We start from the raw sequence: 19,680 nt of genomic DNA, 5'->3' as shown, positions 1-19,680 counted from the left end.
TATTTAACAATGACCCCCTCGAAAACCACAAGCCAGGCGCGGTGAGAAAACTTTATATTATTTCATTTTTTGAGAGCGATGGAAAACAAGATAAATAGGAACCTGAAGACGCTTACAGTTCTTCGTGGTTCTTTAGGGGAGAAAAGTACTTTTATCCAAGTTGATACCAACGAAGGTTTTTCTTCAGTTTTCGATTTCAATATAAAATTTAACACTGTCTTTATCAACGTACTTCAGTTTTCGAGATTAAATCGAGGGCAAACTCTTCTCACATCGGGGTCTTTCCTAGTATGATTTTATAAAACATCAATTCGAACGTTTCTTGCAATTGACTGGATGAATTAGCATCAAATATTTAATCCCGGAGAATATAATTAAACTTAATTGGATTTTGGGTGAAAATTATCTTTGCCCCATGAAATATCATTTATACAAAATGCCTCTTGATTGTTTTGACGTAAACCACATCTACGCAGTCTTGACCCTTTTCTGTTCGTGTTTTGACTGAATTTCAAAAAGGAGGGCCAAATTTGTCCATGAATTGATAAAGTCGTATCTTTGAAGTTGTTTTGCGGGAAGGGAAACTCTACCCTTGTCACTGAAAGAATAAATTTTTGATTGGACAGTTTTGATTTTCTTTTGAATATTTAATAACGATTTTTCCACTTCTTTCCACATTCGCCTTTCGCACAGGTTATTTCTTTGAACGAAAGAACAAAAGATTTTACGGGTTTTCCTCGATGTTGATATCAATAATGACAGTACCACATACTTTTTTGGATCGCAGCTACATACAAATTAAATCTAGAAAAACGACCGGTTACTTAAGACAAGAACATGCACTTGAATTGTGTTGAATTTTTTCAACACAAATCCACGATATATATTTTCATATCTTTATATCGTCATATCGTCAATACTTAACGAATTCACACGGAATAAAAGGAAACTTTGATAAAAATCTTTTCTTGTCGTTCCTTATCTTCAAGGTTTGATCGCGGTTTAGGTTAATTATTTCAGAATTAACCAATTTTCGTCATCCATCGTTTTGGGAGGCAGTGGTTCTTATGGTTTCCCGCGGTTTGTCTGATTACAACAGAAAGTGCGTAATGCCAGTACGAGGAATAACGCGCCAATACACTTTCGCCATCAAATTGTTTTTTTCTTCATTTTGTCGCTAAATTACACATTGATTGTTTTCTATGCAAGATTTTTATCCAATGTAAGTCATAGGTTAAAAAAAATGAAAGAAGGTCTCACGGCGTCTTGAATATATATTATTCGATAAAGCAAAATAACTGTTTCGAAAATTTTTGTCACATCGAGTAACGTTTTTTTCCCAATTTTCCCATCGGGTAAAACTCATACGAATTAAAAGTCTGTTTGTACTTGCTTTCTTCACATGTTTTGTTTTGACTAGAGTTTGGTTTCAAAAAAATTGAGGTCGATCTCGAAAAAGGAAATTCATAAGCAGCTTAATAGCATCGAATAGACATTTTTAATTCCATATGAGTCTAATTCTTGTAAAATTGGTTTTACATTTGCATACTTACCTTTACTCGACTAGTTTTCAATTAAATAAGCGAATTTCGCTCCGATTCAAAAGCTGTTTTTTTTTCGTTTAACTTCTAACATGATTGTTTGTTACGACTGTTACAAATAAAATATAGGAGTCTCCCTGCGTTATTTATGCTTCTCAAACTTAGCTTTTAAACAGTTTCCTGATTATAATCCAACAGGTTCATTCGGGAAGACTTCTGAAATAATCTCGAATATTCAACAACAAAAATCAAATCAAGATAGATGACCATGAAAAATTTAAGGATATTTACGTCTTTGTCTTTGGAACTCAAGCTTTCTGGTGATAACCCACAAAACTTTTATGTTCAAGCGTCCTTGCAGTTCAAAATCAAGGATGTCTGTAAAAAAATCCAAATTTCTGCAATAAAGAGTGGTAGTGATTACTGAAGCGTAAAGCGGTAAACAAAGAGAAACGAGCTGTAAAGTTACGTAATTATCTATTCAGTTGATTCACCAGATGCGCCATCTTTCGTGGATTCTTTCTCTGCTAAAGAGGGCTGAGGATCAGCTACAAGTAATACTTCATTATGACGGCCAAACAGCCGGAAAGGTGGATCATGGCCGGCTGCAATATACATATTCTTCACATAACCCTTGCCGTCTCTCTCCAAGGCCTCTGTGAGTTTCTTCTCGTTTTCACGCCAATCCTTGTCTTTCGCGAAACCACCAAAACTCGAGGCGTACATAACACAGCCGTCAACTTTCTCATGGAACACCGTTTTATCCTTAGGTACTGGAGGTGTGGCTTGGAACTCGGCTGGGGTGTAAAAAGACATAGTGAAGGCCTTGCATTTTCCTTCGTTGTCGAGTTCGACTTGGGAATGAACAGGCACAGTCATGGCCATTTTCTTTTCCCCTTCGTTCTCTCCCCTGATGTAGTTGAAGAGTCTCCAGAATCCGGTACTTGAGCAATTTTCTAGGTTTCCGTCTTCAAACCTTGTCTTGACCCAGTGGGAGTCTTCATACAAGCGAACTTCGTAACCATCTTTGCATTCGAGAACCTTGTAGCGCGGGCCTTCGGAACCTCGATAGCTTTCGGGAATGTGGAATTCGCTTGTGTCTACCTTGGGTTTCTCTCCGCCTTTCAACCAATTCAACATGGCTGTCTGAGTATTTGGAGCGACGAGAGATGATACGAACTTAATCTGAGAGATCACAGCGAGTGATCGTACTTACAAGCGTAAGTTTGCCCAGTGGCCGATTGCGTTACAGGGGTTACTGGTCTCCGTGACCGTATGACGTGACTATTCCCTAGTCTACGTGTAGCCGTACCCTCCCCCCGCAAGGTGAAACAGAGGCGAGGGAATAATAGTCACTTCATATGGTCACGGTGACCAGTAACGCGTGTTCCCTCGCTTCCTTTTCACTTGGGGGGCGAGTACGGCTACACGTAGGCTAACTGTTCCCTCACCTACAACCTGCCATCAAGCGTTCTCTTTCTCGAGGGGGGAGGGGAAGGGGACAGGAGGAAACCCTCCAAGCTTCATCTTGAAGGACGGAAAATGTTTTTTTAAACATTGGTTTAAATTTGAAGTCATCCTTTGGAAACTTTTAAATTTTTCCACACTAACTTTTTAACCTTAGATCGTCTTATCATCGGTCAGACGTGAGCTAGAGGGGTGAAGCGGCCACTCTGAAAGTGAGCAGAGCCCAAAATCATTATGACGAGCACGGAGGAGTCAAAAAGAAATGCTGCAGACGAAAATAGACAAAATACCATTTTCCTCCCATCTACCACCAAATTCCCTTGCCACGCTGCGTTCTGCGTTTGCGTTTTTTGTTAATGATTCAGGTGCGATCCCGTTGATGAGACAAATGGAACATTTCATTGTCCTTTCCTATCTCTTTACTTGGGATTACGTTATCTCTTCTTGTCCTTAAGGTATCCTGTTGGGCAGAGTATTCCTAAAGAATAGGGAAACCATGACTCAAGTGCAGCCTGCTTCACGCTCCTCCAGACTCTCATTCTGAGGAGGAGAACGAAAAAGTGGGCGCACAAAATATGGCGTACGTACTTAGATTCGCTCGCTGGCCATTTTTTGCGCTTTTCCGCTTGTCTCGACCGGCTAACTATTACTTAAAACTTAGCAGAGGCATTGGCCAACTAACTCTTACTCAAAATACCGTACTCTGCTGCCGTTACTCGAGAGCTCTTTACAATAATACCCTCGCTCCCAGAGCTGCTGAAACGAAGCATTATGGCAAGCGGCGCGGTGATGGCGGCGTAGCGATAAAAGGAGGGAGACTTGGGCCGGGTCAAACAAAAGAGGGAGGCAAACCGGGTCGTATGGAAATAGGACTCCATGAATGGCCCAAAATACTGACTCGCTGGGTGGAGCATAGTTTTATCTTCATTAACAAGTTTTAATTGTAAGTAATTTTTGAGTGATTTTTGTCAAAGACTAATAATGTAAATAGAGGTAAGGAAGTTATCCTCCCAGGTAAGCTGCAATCAAAGAAATTACTGAAAAGAGGCGTTAAAAAATTCAGACCGACGGGATTTGAGCCCGTGCAGCAGTGCATCACGGGCACCACTACCAAAACTATTTACGATAATAAAGAAGCTTTTATAAAACGCGGTAAGTTATGACTAAAACCGCCTTACCACTACTTTCAATTCTGAAAAGCAACAGCAACAACCTCCTTTTTTTTTTAGTTTTGAGGGGGCTCCCACAGGAAACGAACTAAATGTTACTTAGGTTCAAATTCAAATGATTCCAGATGTTATTGTTTGCGTAAATTCAGTTAAATGAGAGTGTTGACTACCTTTTCGCTTTTATCTAGGATAGCCTTTTTTCCTCTTCATGTTCACATATTTTATTTCAGTTTTCGCACGAAAGGCAGATTTACGCTTGAGGACATTCGTTGCAAAATTATTCTCAGTTCTATCTTGTGTCAAAAGACGCCAGAAATTCTCATACTTTAGCTGTACATCATAAGGGTCTCTTTCAAAACGCAGATATAAGATATTTTTGTAAAGCATGGGGGAATTAAACTACAATCAGATGTTATCGATTTGATTCTTTGTAATGAGTTTAAAGAGCTCTTGTTATTTCACACGACACAAAAAAGCAAATTTTTGGAGAGAGTTCAGAATCGCTCAGCGTTGATTGAAGTCGCTGATACCAGAGAACAAACGGAAAAAATAAAACACGCAATCAAAACGCCCAAGAGGCAAAGCGTTTTCTTATCAGTCATTTCCAGCTCATGCAAGCTTGGAACTTTCTAGTATTCAACTGTAGTTATTTTTTTCTTTTTTTTTTTTTTTTTTCGCGTCTGAGAGTTGTGTATTGATCAGCATGAAACCTCATGTCGGATATGGAGTTTGATGTTAAGTGCTTCCTCAATCCTAAGACCATTTGACTCTAGAGTGGTCAAGAGTTATTCGCACTATTTATTATTGTCATCTTATTTTGAAAGAGTGCGACTGACACAGCTCACCATCTCTCTTTATAACATAAAAGATAAAATAAGATAAAATCTTGTAACTATATTTCACGACATTCATCACCAAGCGAGTAAATATTTTTTCAATAGACACCTGGAGATATGATTATTTGATATATGTTGTGGAAGGATTAATTGGTTGCTGATGGCCGTTTATACGGCATGATGAGAAATCGGAAATGTTTACTTGGCAATAAACCACCTGCAAACAGATAAGCACCATTATACCTTGACAAGTTCGTTTTATTTTGCAGCCTACGGGTGAGAAATAACCAATAAAAAACCAATTGAGTAAAAATTTCGTGATTTTCCTACCATGTTCGTGACAAATTTTCTTAACCTGTTGGCACAAAGACATGTAATATAAGTTTCGGAAACAATGGAACGTTACCAGGCCGGTTTCATTATTTTACAGGGTTCGGGAACGATCTCTCTGGAACAACAGGATATCAAACTTGCTAATCTCAATTTCGCAATAAACATTCACTTAGTTTTATTTAATTTGTAGAACAATGAAAACATATTTTTTTACAAGTTTGTTCTCACGCCGTTTATTTTTCGGTGTCATTCCTCCTGTAATTTCCAAATGCTAATTAAGTTTACACGCCGTAAACGCTGCCAAATGTCACAACATGCCTATCTCTGACCTTCAACCTTAAGTCCTTTTGACGTAATTGGCTCCAACATCTATATATAAAGGCTCCACTTTGTGAATTGGGTGTAGAATATCTAGCTTAAAGCGAGACAGTATTCACGTCCGCATCGAAAGGGTCAACAAGTTGTCGAATCCAGAGGAAAGAGAGTCTATGGCTTGTCTTAAAGAAATCGCTACGTTTTTGTTTCTTGGGTTCTTGCTGGATTTCTCAAGAGCAAGATATAATGATAAACGTAGGTATAATTACAATTGAAAACAACCACACACCACGTTTCTCTATAAAAAAACAACTTCCTCTGGTTACAAAGATTTCCTGGTACAACATGGCCACATCCGTACTTCAATTAGTTGTAATACTTGTGTGATAATCAGTGAAGAAAAAATGTTTAAATTGCCACATCAAATCTCAATTTCAGAGCTCACAGCGTTCGGCACAGACCAAAACATCGATAGAACTCAAGAGTCGTTGATACTCAATTCATGGATGGAATCAGAGAGAGTGACTTTTGGAAGGTCGAAACGTCAAATTAAATCAAAGAAGAGGACCTCGAGATATCGTTTGCCATACTTCCCTCTATATCCAATAGACCTACCAGGTAATTGTTCATCTATTACCCAGTTACACTTGTTTAAAGGAAGCAATTCGTGTTAAGTTTTGACAGTGGCGTGCATTGTCAGAAGTTAGTCGTTAAGTTGCAAACGATATACTCATCTGTCCCACTAAGGCATACATCTTATCTTGGTTTCATTAGCGATGACGATTTGCAGACACTCTTAGTCAGCGTAAAGAAAAAGGAATTAACTCTCTCCTAACACTTTGGTATTTTTAATTATTTGCACGGATTTTTATGGCGAGATTCAAGCTACTTAGCATGCTCCAAGTGATTTTTTTTGTACAAAATAATCTCTCCAACCTCTCCAACCTCTCCAACCTCTCTGCCGCACGTTCTATTTAGAGATCAAAGAAAATTGCCGCCATACCTTCTCGAAGTTTCTCGGTTCAAATGTTTCTTACAATTTAGCCTTTTTTCGTCATTCAGTAAAGCGAAATCTATAAATCTCATATTTTAATGATTCTTTAACTGTATGTCAATATTTTTCTGGTTGTTTAGATTTTCATTGATTTGTTTCGTTAAAAATCATTTATCTTATGAAAAGTTGTAAAATTTTCTCTAAATGATATTATGGTTATCATAACGACAACAAAGTTAAATTACACTCGGTGATATGAATGTAGTCACATGGTAATAAACCCATTATGAAAAGTTAAAGTGATAAATCTTCCCTTCTTTAAATTTGTCAACTGACTTCAAAGGATGAAAACTATAAAACTTTGTCGAAGCAAGTCCGGAAACACTAAACCAACAAATGCTTATTGAAAGATTAGACTGGGTCACACTTTTACCCCAAATGGAATTACGCAGGTTTTTAAAACAAACCGTCGAATCCCCTCTAATCTTACAATAATGTGAGAATTACGAGAATTTGGATCAGATCAAATGAAACTCGACAACGTCGTATTAAAACTGACATAGAATACCAGAACAAGTGTGTGTGTGTGTGTGAGAAATTTAATAATGTGATACGTGAGTGTGGCGAGTTTTTGTAATAAATCTTTTCTTTCTTTATTCCTGTTTTCGTTTCGAAAAAGAGAATATCGATAATTGAATTTCATTCCTGAGCTGCTTTTTCAGCCTATCGCAGAGAAACGAACGCTTGAAAACAATGTTTTAAATGTACTGAGAGGAGAGACTTTTCTCCCGATGTTCTTTCCTTACCCAGCAGACTAAACATACCGAAACTCGAACTCGTTAAGAGTTGGCCTCATCAGTATTCATGAAAAAAGTATTAGATGTATCAAGACCCTGAAAGAATTCCAAGACAATTAAATAAGTACACACAAGTGACTGATATCAGTAAGAATGAGTAGCATTCTATAAATTAACACGGCGCTGTCAACATATCTAATCCTATGCCTACTGCGGATTTCTCACCAGTGAAAGTGTGAAGACACAACAGTGATGTTATAACACACGCCAGGAGTTAAGTTAACTTAAGGTTGTTTAGCTGATATGCTCTGCTGTGCGGCTCAATTCATGTCTCCATTCCAAACATTTTTAAACAGCACTTATGAATCAGATCAACAACAACATCTGGTTCGTCTCCGCTGATCACTAACCTGTAAAATTCTTCCGGTCCCTCTTGAGTACAAAAATACCAAACATCTTATTTTTCAAGAAAGATGTTTTTTCGTCTTGTCACGAGCGTGGAACAAAGAAAAATTCTGAGTTCTCATGAGGAATCGAACCTAAGACCTTCGGATTTGCGCTCCTATGCTCTACCACTGAGTCACAAAGACTCTTCGGTGAGCGGGGTCTATTACGAAGTTCTAATGGCACGCGTCCTGTCAAAAACATTACGCTATCGACATTGCTGATCCTAGCAGTATGCAGGATGCGTGTCATTAGAACTTCGCAATAGACCCCGCTCACCGAAGAGTCTTTGTGGCTCAGTGGTAGAGCATCGGAGCGCAAATCCGAAGGTATGAGGTTCGATTCCTCATAGGGACTCAGAATTTTTCTTTGTCCCACGCTCGTGACAAGACGAAAAAACATCTTTCTTAATTCTTCATCGAGCTCAAAACTTACCATCTCTACTTCTCTGTCATCTTATTTTTCACTTTCAAAGGGACCTACTCTTAAAAGTGAAATTCACCTGAACAGCTTATGGTGAAGGTTGTATTGTTTTCAATAATCTTGGCAAACACGAGAAAACGATATGCTCTGCTTTCGGTGGAACCGGAATACAAAAATATCTTTTTGTTTCCTCTGAATAGAATCACTTCCCTTTAGTTTTTGCTGCTGGCACGCAGTAATTCTTTTAAGATGCTTGAGTTATTGTGCTACGTACCTATACAAACGCCTACAATTCACTGGAATATGGGAAGTCGCTGAGCTTATTTTAAGCACAAAACAACAACATCAACAACTTTAAAAACAACAACTAGATTTGAAGCTGTCAACTGGTACATACTGCTAACGTGTGCTGGCTAAAAAATGCAACGACATATTCACTTTCCTCTTTGTCAGCCGACCTGTATTTAAAAATTCTTCAGATCCGTATGTAACATGCATGATTTGAAGTCAGTTTTTTTTATTAAAAAATCATTTTTCTCTTTTGTCCGCCGTAAGCGCAGCTCTCGAGGGCGTGAGTAGTTTTCCAGATGTACCACCTCCAGTGCGTAAATCAGTTATTGAGGCGTTTTAAGTAACCTCGCTAATCAATCCTATTTAGTCTGTCTCGATCGCGAACCTTTGCGTAATTTATACTTTAATGGTTCAAATATTGCCTGTTGAACTGGTTCCAAGCTGTTTTTGTTGTTGTTTTTTTTTATCAGCTTTCTCAACTTGCTTTTTCCTGTTTTCATTTTAAATATTTATGGAAAGACAGGAAACTGTTCTGACGAATTAGCTCAAAAGCTGCCTGCCTGACAGGTCATGTAGGCAATAGGTTCCATTGAAATCCGCAGAATTCTGAAAAAGGCATTTATATTCTGAAAACGCAATGAAAGTTATGCGTCCTTAAAAAAACGGAAAATCTGTTTCGTCCTCACAAACAGTGATCATCAGCAACGGAGACGCTCGATAGCATCCTTATACATGCGCATAATATGCACCTCATCATCCCACCGAAAAAACGCTAAACGTAGATGAAGTTAGTAGGTGGACGAGTGAATTTTTGACTAGGGTTTAAGTTCTCAAATTCCTCTTCTGCTTTTTCGATGGACAGCTGACCCATAGGAATGTGGAGGGTAAAGCTAACCGTTTTGCTGTCGTTTTGCTAATTGAGTTTTGCTGTAAAATGTGTGACGGCGTTACTTTCATTTTTTTTTTGCATTGTAGAGTGTAAAGACAAGGAACGTGAAGCAAAGAGTGGAATGTGTAAATCCTGGGCAAAGTCTGATTTCTGTAAAAAAGCAAAGTCCGTGATGGAAACGTACTGCCCGAAGGAATGCGGATTTTGCAGTAAGTTGCTGTTTACTCTCCAGAATATAATAATTCTTGCTCCACTCGTCACTCTTTTGGTTCCCCGTCTATTACTCGTGAGGGGGGAGGGGGATACAATAAGTCGGGATGTATAAAATTTGTCGGGTGGTCGAAATTAAACTGAGGCACCTTATACGTGACGGATTTACTGCGCGTAAAATAAAACAAAATGTCTTCAACACTCGGAGCAAACGTATTAAAAAGTGATGTTCTGATGTACTATATGCGAGTTGGACTGCATAGCTGGCAACAGCCGTGAGTTAGATGAAGTGAATCCTGTCTTGTGATTGGCTACTGGTGGGCTTGCCTCGATTGTGCTCGTAAAATACTGAAAAGTTGCTAAACATTTGTCAAAAATCCACATAGTTTCTACCTGAATATCAAAAGATGCTACCTAAATTTCTGGATAGGAAGTTACGTTATTATTCAACTTATTAATTTAAATACGAGCACACGCCGTTACAGTTGGCATTCTCATTGCCCAGCGCTCGAAACAAACCTGTCATCTTGGTCCTTATTTTAAAAGCGTAAGATAAATCCATTATATATTGACCAAGCTTGATTAATCAAGGATACCGGATATTAACCTGATTCTTTTTTATTTGCGGTTTTGTGGATCTCGACTCGTCTTGGTCCATGAAAATAGAGAAAAAAAGAACTCAACCAATATCCAACCATCTCGACCTTGCGCTTATTCAGTATCACATGTATATGTAATCAGATTATAGCATGAACAAAAAGCACTCCTGCTAGAAATAAACCTAAGGGCTGAATAAATTAAAGTGGTAGACATAACACTGTACAACGAAACATTTCCTATTGTGTTTTGCCAAGTTATGTTTAATATCGAAAGTAAAACTGATGATCTTATCTCATCTGTCACGCCACTTTGTTAATTTTTTACTCATATTCCGGGAAAAAGAGGATGTTTTATAATTGTCGGGAGTTCGAGAAACAGAAGGAACTTAAATACTTCATAAACGGCATTCTAGCGACGACATCGGTTGCTTAAGCACTTACAAGAGAGCGTTTGGAGAGAGGAGAAGAAAATTTACAACAAGCTTACAGCCATGGCTGAAATTGTTGAAGAATTTGAGACAAAAGCGAGATTTAAAGATGAAATTGAAGCTGATTTAATCCGAGAGAAGCTCGAAACACTGGTGATCAGCATCCTGACGAAAGTCGAGCAGAGAGACGAGCGGTTTGAGAGCACTCTTATCCAGAGCGGGAGTGTTTACGAAGGAGCTAAAGTTCGCCAGCCAGATGAATTCGACTTCATGGTGAAACTTAACTCTCTCACGAACAAGCCATCCTTTCATCAGTGCGAAAAGAGGGAAGGTTACGTTAAGCTCGCTCTGGAAGAAACCGAATGGAGGGAATTTCGAGACGAAGAGGGCTTCTTCAGTCCAAACATGGTCTGTCGCCATTTTAAGAAACTCGTGAACGAATGTTTAAGCGAGGCAGAAGTACCAAAGGAACTTCAGATCCGGCGAGCTAGTCAAGAATTGTTGGGTGGGTCGTGGGGACCGGTGTTTTCTGACATACTCGGTAGCAGTGGTGCTGAAGACAGTGCATCTGGAGTGATTTACTCCGAAACTCACGGCCCAGCCACAACACTTTACATCGATTGGCAAGGCGGAGAGACTTACAAAGGTCTCACTGTTAGTGTCGACCTGACCCTTACAATAGAGTACCCCTTATCCAGCCTCCCTGTTCAGTTGAGGAGCATCCCGCAAGAAGCAGAAGCGATCCTTCATGAGTACGGATTTCAAGTGGTACCTGCTGCCTTTGATATGTGGCGTGTATCGTTTTCCACTGCCGAGCGAAGGATGCTCACCTCTGCTCCAGATGGCTTTAAAACATGTTACCGAGTTCTTAAAACTCTACGTGATGACATCTCAGAGAAACTAATGCTAGAATCCTCCCTGTTGCCGTCGTATATGTTTAAAACAGTCCTTTTGTCAGAGCTCTTTTCCAAGCCGACCCATTTCTGGGAAAATGAAATTCTGTCACAAAGAATCATTCACGTCTTAGAAATTGTTTTGCAAGGGGTGAAACGGGGAGAAATTCAGAACTTCCTCATACCAAGATGCAATCAGCTGGCTGAGGGGGGTCATGAAAGCAAGCTGCGTCTTTGCATTGTGAGCGAAATGCTGAATCGTGTGAAAGGCTTAGAAATGACCCGCACTTTTAAAGAAGTTCAAGAAACAAAAAGGTGTGTCCGGCTTTTAGAGATGATTGATATAGTGGAGTACGTGTTTTCCAGCGCCCTGGCTGGAAAAGATCTGGGCGCTCTCTGGAATAAGATGTTTGTTAACATTGGAAACGTGCCTGGGTCGCGCCGATTTGGCTGGTTTTGGAATCAGTTTACCGATCTGAACACTACAGAGCTCGATGAAGATGCCTATGCGAATCTGATCGAAATATGGCACTTAGTGGAAGATGCCTTTAGGGAGTTACTGGGAACCCTCTCAGGAGAACTAAACTTGTTAGTTCAGAAGTTCTACATCAGGACCTGTGAAAAGAAAAGGAAATTCGAGATTGAGCATGCTCACCGTGGCCTGTCCGCTGGACATAAACCACAGCAGATTTCTCTCCACCAAATTTCCCAAGAGATGGTAGACGATCTGGCTGAATCCTACGTCGATGAGAAAAATTCATCCTGGGCAAACCTGCATAAAGCAATTCCTGCCGACAGCAAGAATAAAGTGGAGGTTTTACGTAACGTAAGAGATAAAACAGAGGAAGAAGGGAGCGAGAAAGGTTTTGATGCCTTTAAACAAACCTTGAAGAGGTATTTGTGTATGATCCCCGAGAATGTCTTGATGTCTGTCATCGTTGGCTTCACTGGACAACTTTTTTTACATGCGAAAGAAACACTGACACTTAAACTTGAATACATCAAGATCCCAGAGTTGGATTTAGACTGAAATTTTATTAACTGTCGGAAGATCGGTGATAATCTAACCATGGTGCAGTGAGGGAACTTGCACAAAATCAAAATCATTAACTTTTCACTAATTTGACAAACTACGTTTTGGTTAGTACGAACAAGTCGATTCAGTTGAGCTCAAACGGACACTATTTCAGATAAGAATTTGTATTAAATTGTTACCCTCCTCTCTTAAAATTGTTACTTTACAAGGAATAAAGAAAATGTTCCACTAGACATAGATTGACATACTTTCAGAGGTTCTTTTATTCCGAATGGTGTTAGTAAATATGAATAAAGGTTTCAGCCGTCCCTGCTTAGCTAGAGTTCCCTTGTAATTTTTTGCTCATTGTTACCGAGTGCTGGTTTTGGTTGGGAACAACGCCTTATCAACACTTTCCTGGGGTGAACGCCCAGTTCCAGTGACAACCGAAAAATCTGGGCAGATGATGAGCACTCAAGCTACCCTTTCTTCCCATCCTCGTATTCTACGCAAAAACTTTGGCGACAAAAGAGCGAATTGCGGCAGAAGTGGGTAGGGCTGAAAGGGTTGAAGCACTGAGCAAAATGACTCGCTCTGATAAGTTGCTTTCAGCAAATGTCCTGTTCTTCGAAAAGGGTCTCAGTGTCTCTCACACTGTTGTAGACCTGTAACTCCCAGAAGGGATTTACATGTAATTTTTTCTAACAATATTTAACCATTTCTCAGTGCATTGACTATGAGAATAAACAAGTTATTAGCTTCAGGGTGTCATTGATACATGACATCAAATTCTCTGACCAAACCAATTTACGAGGCAGTGTATAGCAGCTAGAGGAAAGAATTATGAACTACAGCTTGGGGCTTGAGCTAACAGTCTCAACAACTTTGTCAGGATCTTTCTCAGGGTCAGGCTATAAAGAATAGGATAATGTTCTATCACACAACATTCCTTTTCCTTCTTAGTCAATTGTGTCAGGGACCATAGAAAACTAATTTCCCCACAGCGTTTTAAGTGAAAGTTAAACACCCTTCCCCAATGTTGACGCGAGGGATTTGGAATAACTGTACAGGAGAAGTGATTGGGAGCGAGGCAGCAAAAGCTTGGTTTTCAAATTGTTGACAAAGATATGTCTAATTGTATTTTCAAAATCCCATTCTCATCTGCAGAACAATTCAGTCCTCCGGGATGTCAATCGAGGAAACATGGCTGTTGTTGGAATAATTTACGTGCCAGAGGGCCAAATGGACAAGGATGCCCAGGTAAGTGACACCTTGGCGACCTCAAAATCAGTTATCCACACTGTCTACCATACATTCCTATACAATCCAACCGTCAAAGTTCAGCCTTTGTTTAACAAAACCACATTCTAAGCCATCTCCAATTTAGCCAAACTTTTCATCCGAGCATTTAATTTTGTGAACAGTGTCAAGAGGGCTGAAAGCCAAAAGTGGAAGGACATATATTTAATTAAATAAACCCTCTCAGAGAGAATCCCTGAGGCCCACTGCTTGCATCTAACCAGACCTCGTTTAATAACCGGTCCTCAGAGTTTGGTGATAAATAAAACAATGTCCCCTAGTTGATCTGTTTCTTTATTCTCATTACCTTTCTACTCCAAATTGTGTTAAAATTGGGAGGAGAAATTATTCTTTTGTAATTCATGGGAGTAAAAGGGTTAAAAAAAAAAACAAAAAAAAATAAAAACCAATAAATTACTTTTCACTTTTAACTCACATTTAATGACAATCTCTATATGCAACATTTTTCAGTAAAATAATGGTATTCAGTGCAACAGCTCTCAATCCTTGATGAATGTGGAATGTTTCATGAGACTCCCCTCCTCGACTCTACTCACAATATGCTTATTTCTTGATTATCTTAGTCTGTCAAGACTCTTATAGACGCTTGTGCAAACTTTTTGGCCACCTATGCTCCCAAAAGGGAACAAGTGGAAAGTTCGTTCGATATCACTGCTTCCAAACATGTGGATGGTGTGACAAGTAGGTCATTTATGTCAATCAATCTTGTACTTGTGTTGTGTTACACCTGCCTGTCTGCCCACCTGAATTGTTCAAAAACAAATAATAAATTACTGCAAGTTGTTGGAGGCAACCTACTGGATAACTTAGAAAAGAAGTTGGGCTAAAGTTTGCATCATAGAAGCATTGTTTCTAGCTAACATTAGCATTGTGTGAGTGCTTCTCCTCAGACCATTTCAAATAATACAATAAACACCCTTATGAGCCTTCTACACTTGCCCTCCTCCCCCCTAAAGCCTTCCAATCATCTCCTTGTCCCCCCCCCTTCCTCCTTGTCTCACCATATGGAGTCACCAATAATAATTGCAGATTGCAACAATTCAATTTTGGTTCTGCTGTTCTTCATCATTTGATGCTATAGTGCTTAACTGCTATACAAAAAAAAAATTGTCTAGCAGCATGGCAGTCAAAACATGGTGAGCCAAAGTGTTATTAATAACTCTATATCACTGTAAAACAAATTATTTCATTTAAGACTTGCACTAAAGCTTATTTGCATTTGTAGGGTTGCTCAGCTCAGAGCTAAAGAGTCAACTGGTGCTGTGTAGTCTATGGAAGTTCTCTGTTGCAACCAACTTTTAACAGCGTCTTGGTATGAAACCTTTGAAGTACTGCAGACACAGACATGATGAAAGAACCGTCCATTATGAGGACTTGTGCACACTTAATCAAAGACATGTTAGCCACCCACAATGATTCTCAATATCATTGTGTATGTTTAGTGAAAAGGCTCACACAGTACAAAAGTGATTTCAAAGAAAAACACTTGCACAAAAATTTTGTATTCCACAAGTTAGCTACACATGGTGAAGGTTGTGAGAAATCTCAGTTTGTAGCATTTTGGTGTTTATATCAATCTGTATCTACAATTATAATTGAGGGAATTTGTGCAAAAAGGGCATATATTGCTTTTGGGGCCCACTTCCATTTTTCTGAAAAGCATCAAGCAAAATTTAGCCCTACTGACTTGTTTGCCGAGAAAAAGTCATCATCATTTGTTTGGACTGACTCAATCCTTGTTTTTGAGAAACATGTATGCAAACTGTTTTATACATTGGGGTATAATCATTTATTGGTGCCACTATCTTAGTCTTGAATGGCCATTTTAAGTCTTTCAGGCACAGTTTTAATGAAGTCATATGTGTGTGTAAAGAAAACACTCTTTGAAAATGTAAGGCAAACGTTATTCCTACAGACAATAGTTTTTCAAGGATGTATAATAAAACAGTAATTGCATTCAGTATTCCCAAGATACTTCTGCCACTAGCACAAATCATAACCTTAATAATTCTTGTTATCATGGTTTACTCTTTAACTCTCCCAAGATCTGATTGTTAATTCTCCCCTCTAGCTTATAAATTAGTTCAGAGAAGTTGGTGTTGAATCAAGATAACAACTTCTACCTGACAAGTTTGAGTATTCTTGTCACCTGCTTGCTGGAAAAGGTACAGATATTACTGGGAGAATTTACATCTTAAACACTTCTGAGAGTTAAAGATGAACATCACTCAATACTCTCCTCAATAATCATTACTAACACAGACCCAAGCCCTAACAGCTCCTTTTATATTGAATTATCTGTTCAGAAATAATAATAAATTAAGTTCTGTTTACCAGAATATGTCTTATTAGTCTAAGGCAGTGTACACGTATATTTATAGAAAAAGTCACTAAATAATTATATGCCCACTTTTTTTCTACCAAGAGTGTTTTCTGAATCAATTAGATTTTTTAATGAACCTCTTTCATTACAGCAGGCTTAATAAATATCCTTCATGTAAATTAGCCTTACCAGCCCTATCAACCTGAGTAAAACCACAAGAATGCTAGCTAAAAATCCAGGCTGAGAAGACCTATTTGCATGCATCTAATAATAAGATAATCATTCCTGCTGCAACAAAAGATGTCTCTTTGTCCTACAACAGCCCAAGAAGCATTAGGGGTCATAAATCAGTATTGGGAAGAAATATTTTTTAGGGAACCAAAGGACAGTACCTTTTTGCTTAACTCTAAGAAGGTCATACTGTAATATATAGCCAATTGAATCAACATATACCATCTGAGTGGCACAGCAAGTATTTGGAATAAAGTAAAACTTAATGAATGGTATCTTTGTGATATTAAAATTCTGATATTTCCTTTCCCATGTAATTTAAAATTTGCTGTTAGCACTTCAAGGTGTTTAAGAATTCCCCTTTCTAAATTACTTACAAATAGGTCCCAAATAAACTGCAACAGACACTAGTTTCACAAAACAGAGTTCTCACAATCAAGATGGCTACCCCCAAAAAAGACTTGATGATCTGATAAGGTGACAAAGGCAAAATGGAAATTTGATTTTTACCTCAATCACAACCACAACTGCCAGTTTCTTGTTTCCCTTGCAATTTCCTAACAAAGAAAGTTAATTTTGTTATCACAGGATAAAAATAGACTAACATTTCTGTTGTTTAGTTTAATCAAGGATTAAGCTGTAGGTGTTGATCTCACATGAAAAATTTTCTCCCTTTGGGCTGATACCCAATTTCCTTTGTCTCCAATCCCTCCTTGTGCATTATCAGAGTAGGTTTAAAATAAGGTTTTTGGCATATTTTGAAATCAACCTTGATTTTAAAGGCAACTCATGGAGTTTACCTTGAATTCAAGGTTGACTTGAATTAAACCTTAAGTTCTTTCACATTTTGAAGTCAGCCTTGATTTCAAAAGAAGGTTGCAGGTAAAGATTTTTGGTCAAGGAAGACATATCCCTTGTACAGTGAAGAAAGGGGTACAAAAAAGCAAAGGTTGAATCCATCACTCACAAAAGAAATAAAAACTGCTCTTGATCCAAAGCATGAAGAGTTGATTGCTAAAAAGGATAACAATATCATGGAGTTGCAGAGGTTCATACAGGCGGAAAAATGGAAATCAGTTTGACAGGCGGAAAGATGGAAATCAGTTTGACTTCTTCATGGCAGATAATACGGAAGGTTTGATGTAAGCTGGGATGGTGAGACTGAATCAGTTGATTGAGGCATTCAATTATTGTATTCTCAATGTATAAGTCAATGTCAGATCATCAATTTTGGGTTCATTAGGAAGTGCTGAGGAAGCCCAGCATGAGTCCTTCATTCTAGTTGAAGATGCAATCAGAAAGCCAGACATTTCAAAGAGTGTTCAGAGGTTTCAGCTCACCATTGATGAAGCAAAAGTCAGGCTTGATCTTGCAGTCTCACCAGGCACTTGGTTCATGCCCTCAACTACTCTTCTGAACACTCTGAGTACTGTTGGGTATAATAACACCTGAAGAAGGCAAGTTCTGATATAAAGCTCATAGTCAAAAAATCAGTGAATTTGGAGATGAAATCAGTCGGAGGAAGGCACATGAATGGGGGCTCATCAAAAAATAACAGACCAACCTCTCACCAGTCAAATCCGATTAATCAGACTTCAACCGAAGTCTATGTGAAGACAAAATCATCAAATAAAGATAAAACACAGAGCTCAAGCAAGAGAGACTAATCATGATATGGTAAAGGTCAGTTTGATTTCTGCAGGTCTGGTCTTGGCCTTCTTGATTCATCATTTTTTATTCTGAAATCACTCAACTATGAACATTGCAGCTCCCAGGATCAGAAGCCATGCATTTTGACTGAGGAAGCTGATAACTGATTCAGCAGCTCTGGATATGAAGCCAATGATCAAACTTATTAGACTGGGTAGAATTGCAGCAAATTTACCTCCAAGAGTCTTAAAACCATATCAAACTCCCTTGGCAACAGACTTAAGGCCTTTTCCAACTGCCAAGACAACAGCTGAAATTGTGAGACCATATTTCTTGAATATGTTTCTCACTTTCTCTTGGAGGGATAAGAGTAGGTAGCAATGAAATTTACCTACTTCCTTATAAATACTTGTAAATACTCGTGAGTTTGTTTAGCTGTTGCACCATCTTCTAAACAGGTACTGTCAGAAAAAATAGATTTGATTGACCTTTAGGCAAACGACAACAAGAAGATCATTCAAGATGATAATATTCACATGTTCACTCATGGACACTTCAGAACTCATGAGTGAGACATTGTGAAAAATCTGAAGAGGGTGTGAAATTTTTCAAAGGACACAATTCCCTGAATAATTTAACTTGTCTTTAAAATAAAGGTTGACTTCAAAATGTGCAAGAACTGTACTTTGAAATCAAGGTTGATTTCAAGGTTAGCTTCATGAGTTGCCTTTTAAATCAAGGTTGATTTCAAAATGCACCAGAAACCCCATTTTATAACTACTTTCAGCTTTAAGACGCTAAGGAAATTGAGGATTTATCAAGGCAATTTTTTTTTCATAAGATTAAACTTTACTCACAACATAAACAGTGGATTCTGTGGTTGAATGAAAGTAAATACTGATTCAGCCCATAAGAACAAATGCTGAAGTGAGAGGGCTTGAAACTCACCTTTATTTTGGTGAATCATGTTGGGTCAGAGGCCCTCTCTTTTTTGGTAAGGTGGGGTTAGGAGGAGTTCTGAGGGTATCCCCCTCTAGGGGGAATTGTCAAAACCTACAAGCTCTTTTACCACTTGGGATAGTTTTACACACTCTTGAGGATTGAAATAGCATATCAGAGAGCAGTCTAGAGATGATGGACATCACACACCACCAGAAAAAATTGAAGAAGCGAGCATTGAGAGATACATGAAAAACCTTCTTACGCAAACAGTGCAATATCGACTCTTTTTCTAGCTCCGCTGACGTTTAAATTAAGTAAATGAAATAAGTTACCTTTTATTTTCGGAACATGAGCGTTGAAATGCCTCCCATTCTTTTGTGCATTTAGATCTGTCACCGTTATTTCTATCCAAGCATTCTTTCAATGCGTTATGATCACAAGATGGCGTTACAGTCCTGAAATTTTCTGTATCAGCGTCCGCCATGTTGGGTTCAAATAACCAGAACACACTGCGAAATTAGCCGGCTGCTCATGCGCATTTTAGTCGCTTTGCATCATGGGTTGGCCGTT

At 38.7% G+C, this 19,680-nt stretch overlaps 4 protein-coding genes and 1 non-coding gene across 9 annotated transcripts; 3 read left to right on the top strand and 2 right to left on the bottom strand.

The window, feature by feature from the left end:
* Positions 1 to 1,472: 1,472 nt before the first annotated feature.
* On the bottom strand, positions 1,473 to 2,738 carry LOC131790694 (heme-binding protein 2-like). Its single transcript, XM_059107943.2, has one exon. It carries the CDS (start codon positions 2,679 to 2,681, stop codon positions 2,019 to 2,021), a length of 663 nt encoding a protein of 220 aa, XP_058963926.2. The 5' UTR covers positions 2,682 to 2,738; the 3' UTR covers positions 1,473 to 2,018.
* A 3,024-nt stretch (positions 2,739 to 5,762) lies between these two features.
* LOC131790552 (uncharacterized) lies at positions 5,763 to 16,783 on the top strand. The gene is made up of 6 exons (XM_059107767.2): positions 5,763 to 5,916; positions 6,100 to 6,279; positions 9,586 to 9,708; positions 13,812 to 13,904; positions 14,528 to 14,645; positions 15,190 to 16,783. The coding sequence occupies exons 1-6, from the start codon at positions 5,835 to 5,837 to the stop codon at positions 15,230 to 15,232; spliced, it is 639 nt and encodes a 212-aa protein (XP_058963750.2). The 5' UTR covers positions 5,763 to 5,834; the 3' UTR covers positions 15,233 to 16,783.
* Positions 8,182 to 8,253, top strand: Trnac-gca (transfer RNA cysteine (anticodon GCA)). The gene has a single exon. It is a non-coding gene; the product is annotated as a tRNA-Cys (tRNA).
* Positions 9,796 to 12,898, top strand: LOC131790551 (cyclic GMP-AMP synthase-like receptor). The gene has a single exon (XM_059107766.2). It carries the CDS (start codon positions 10,800 to 10,802, stop codon positions 12,657 to 12,659), a length of 1,860 nt encoding a protein of 619 aa, XP_058963749.2. The 5' UTR covers positions 9,796 to 10,799; the 3' UTR covers positions 12,660 to 12,898.
* LOC131790553 (uncharacterized) lies at positions 14,221 to 19,607 on the bottom strand. 5 transcript variants are annotated; one of them, XR_010716637.1, is made up of 5 exons: positions 19,443 to 19,607; positions 18,564 to 18,629; positions 17,859 to 17,966; positions 17,029 to 17,075; positions 14,221 to 14,707 (listed from the first exon to the last, which is right to left on the bottom strand). XR_010716637.1 is itself a non-coding variant. In XM_066162204.1 (5 exons), exons 1-4 carry the CDS (start codon positions 19,592 to 19,594, stop codon positions 17,034 to 17,036), a joined length of 384 nt encoding a protein of 127 aa, XP_066018301.1. In that variant the 5' UTR covers positions 19,595 to 19,607; the 3' UTR covers positions 14,221 to 14,707; positions 17,029 to 17,033. The 5 variants fall into 5 exon arrangements, 1 of the variants encoding a protein (XP_066018301.1); XR_010716638.1 differs by lacking the exon at positions 19,443 to 19,607 and adding an exon at positions 19,117 to 19,331; XM_066162204.1 differs by having other exon boundaries at positions 17,859 to 17,982.
* Positions 19,608 to 19,680: the final 73 nt, after the last annotated feature.

This window comes from Pocillopora verrucosa, chromosome 2 (genome assembly GCF_036669915.1).
Source record: "Pocillopora verrucosa isolate sample1 chromosome 2, ASM3666991v2, whole genome shotgun sequence".
NCBI lineage: Eukaryota > Metazoa > Cnidaria > Anthozoa > Scleractinia > Pocilloporidae > Pocillopora > Pocillopora verrucosa.
The sequence above is the reverse complement of the archived record's forward strand: the minus strand, read 5'-3'. Positions and strand labels throughout refer to the sequence as shown.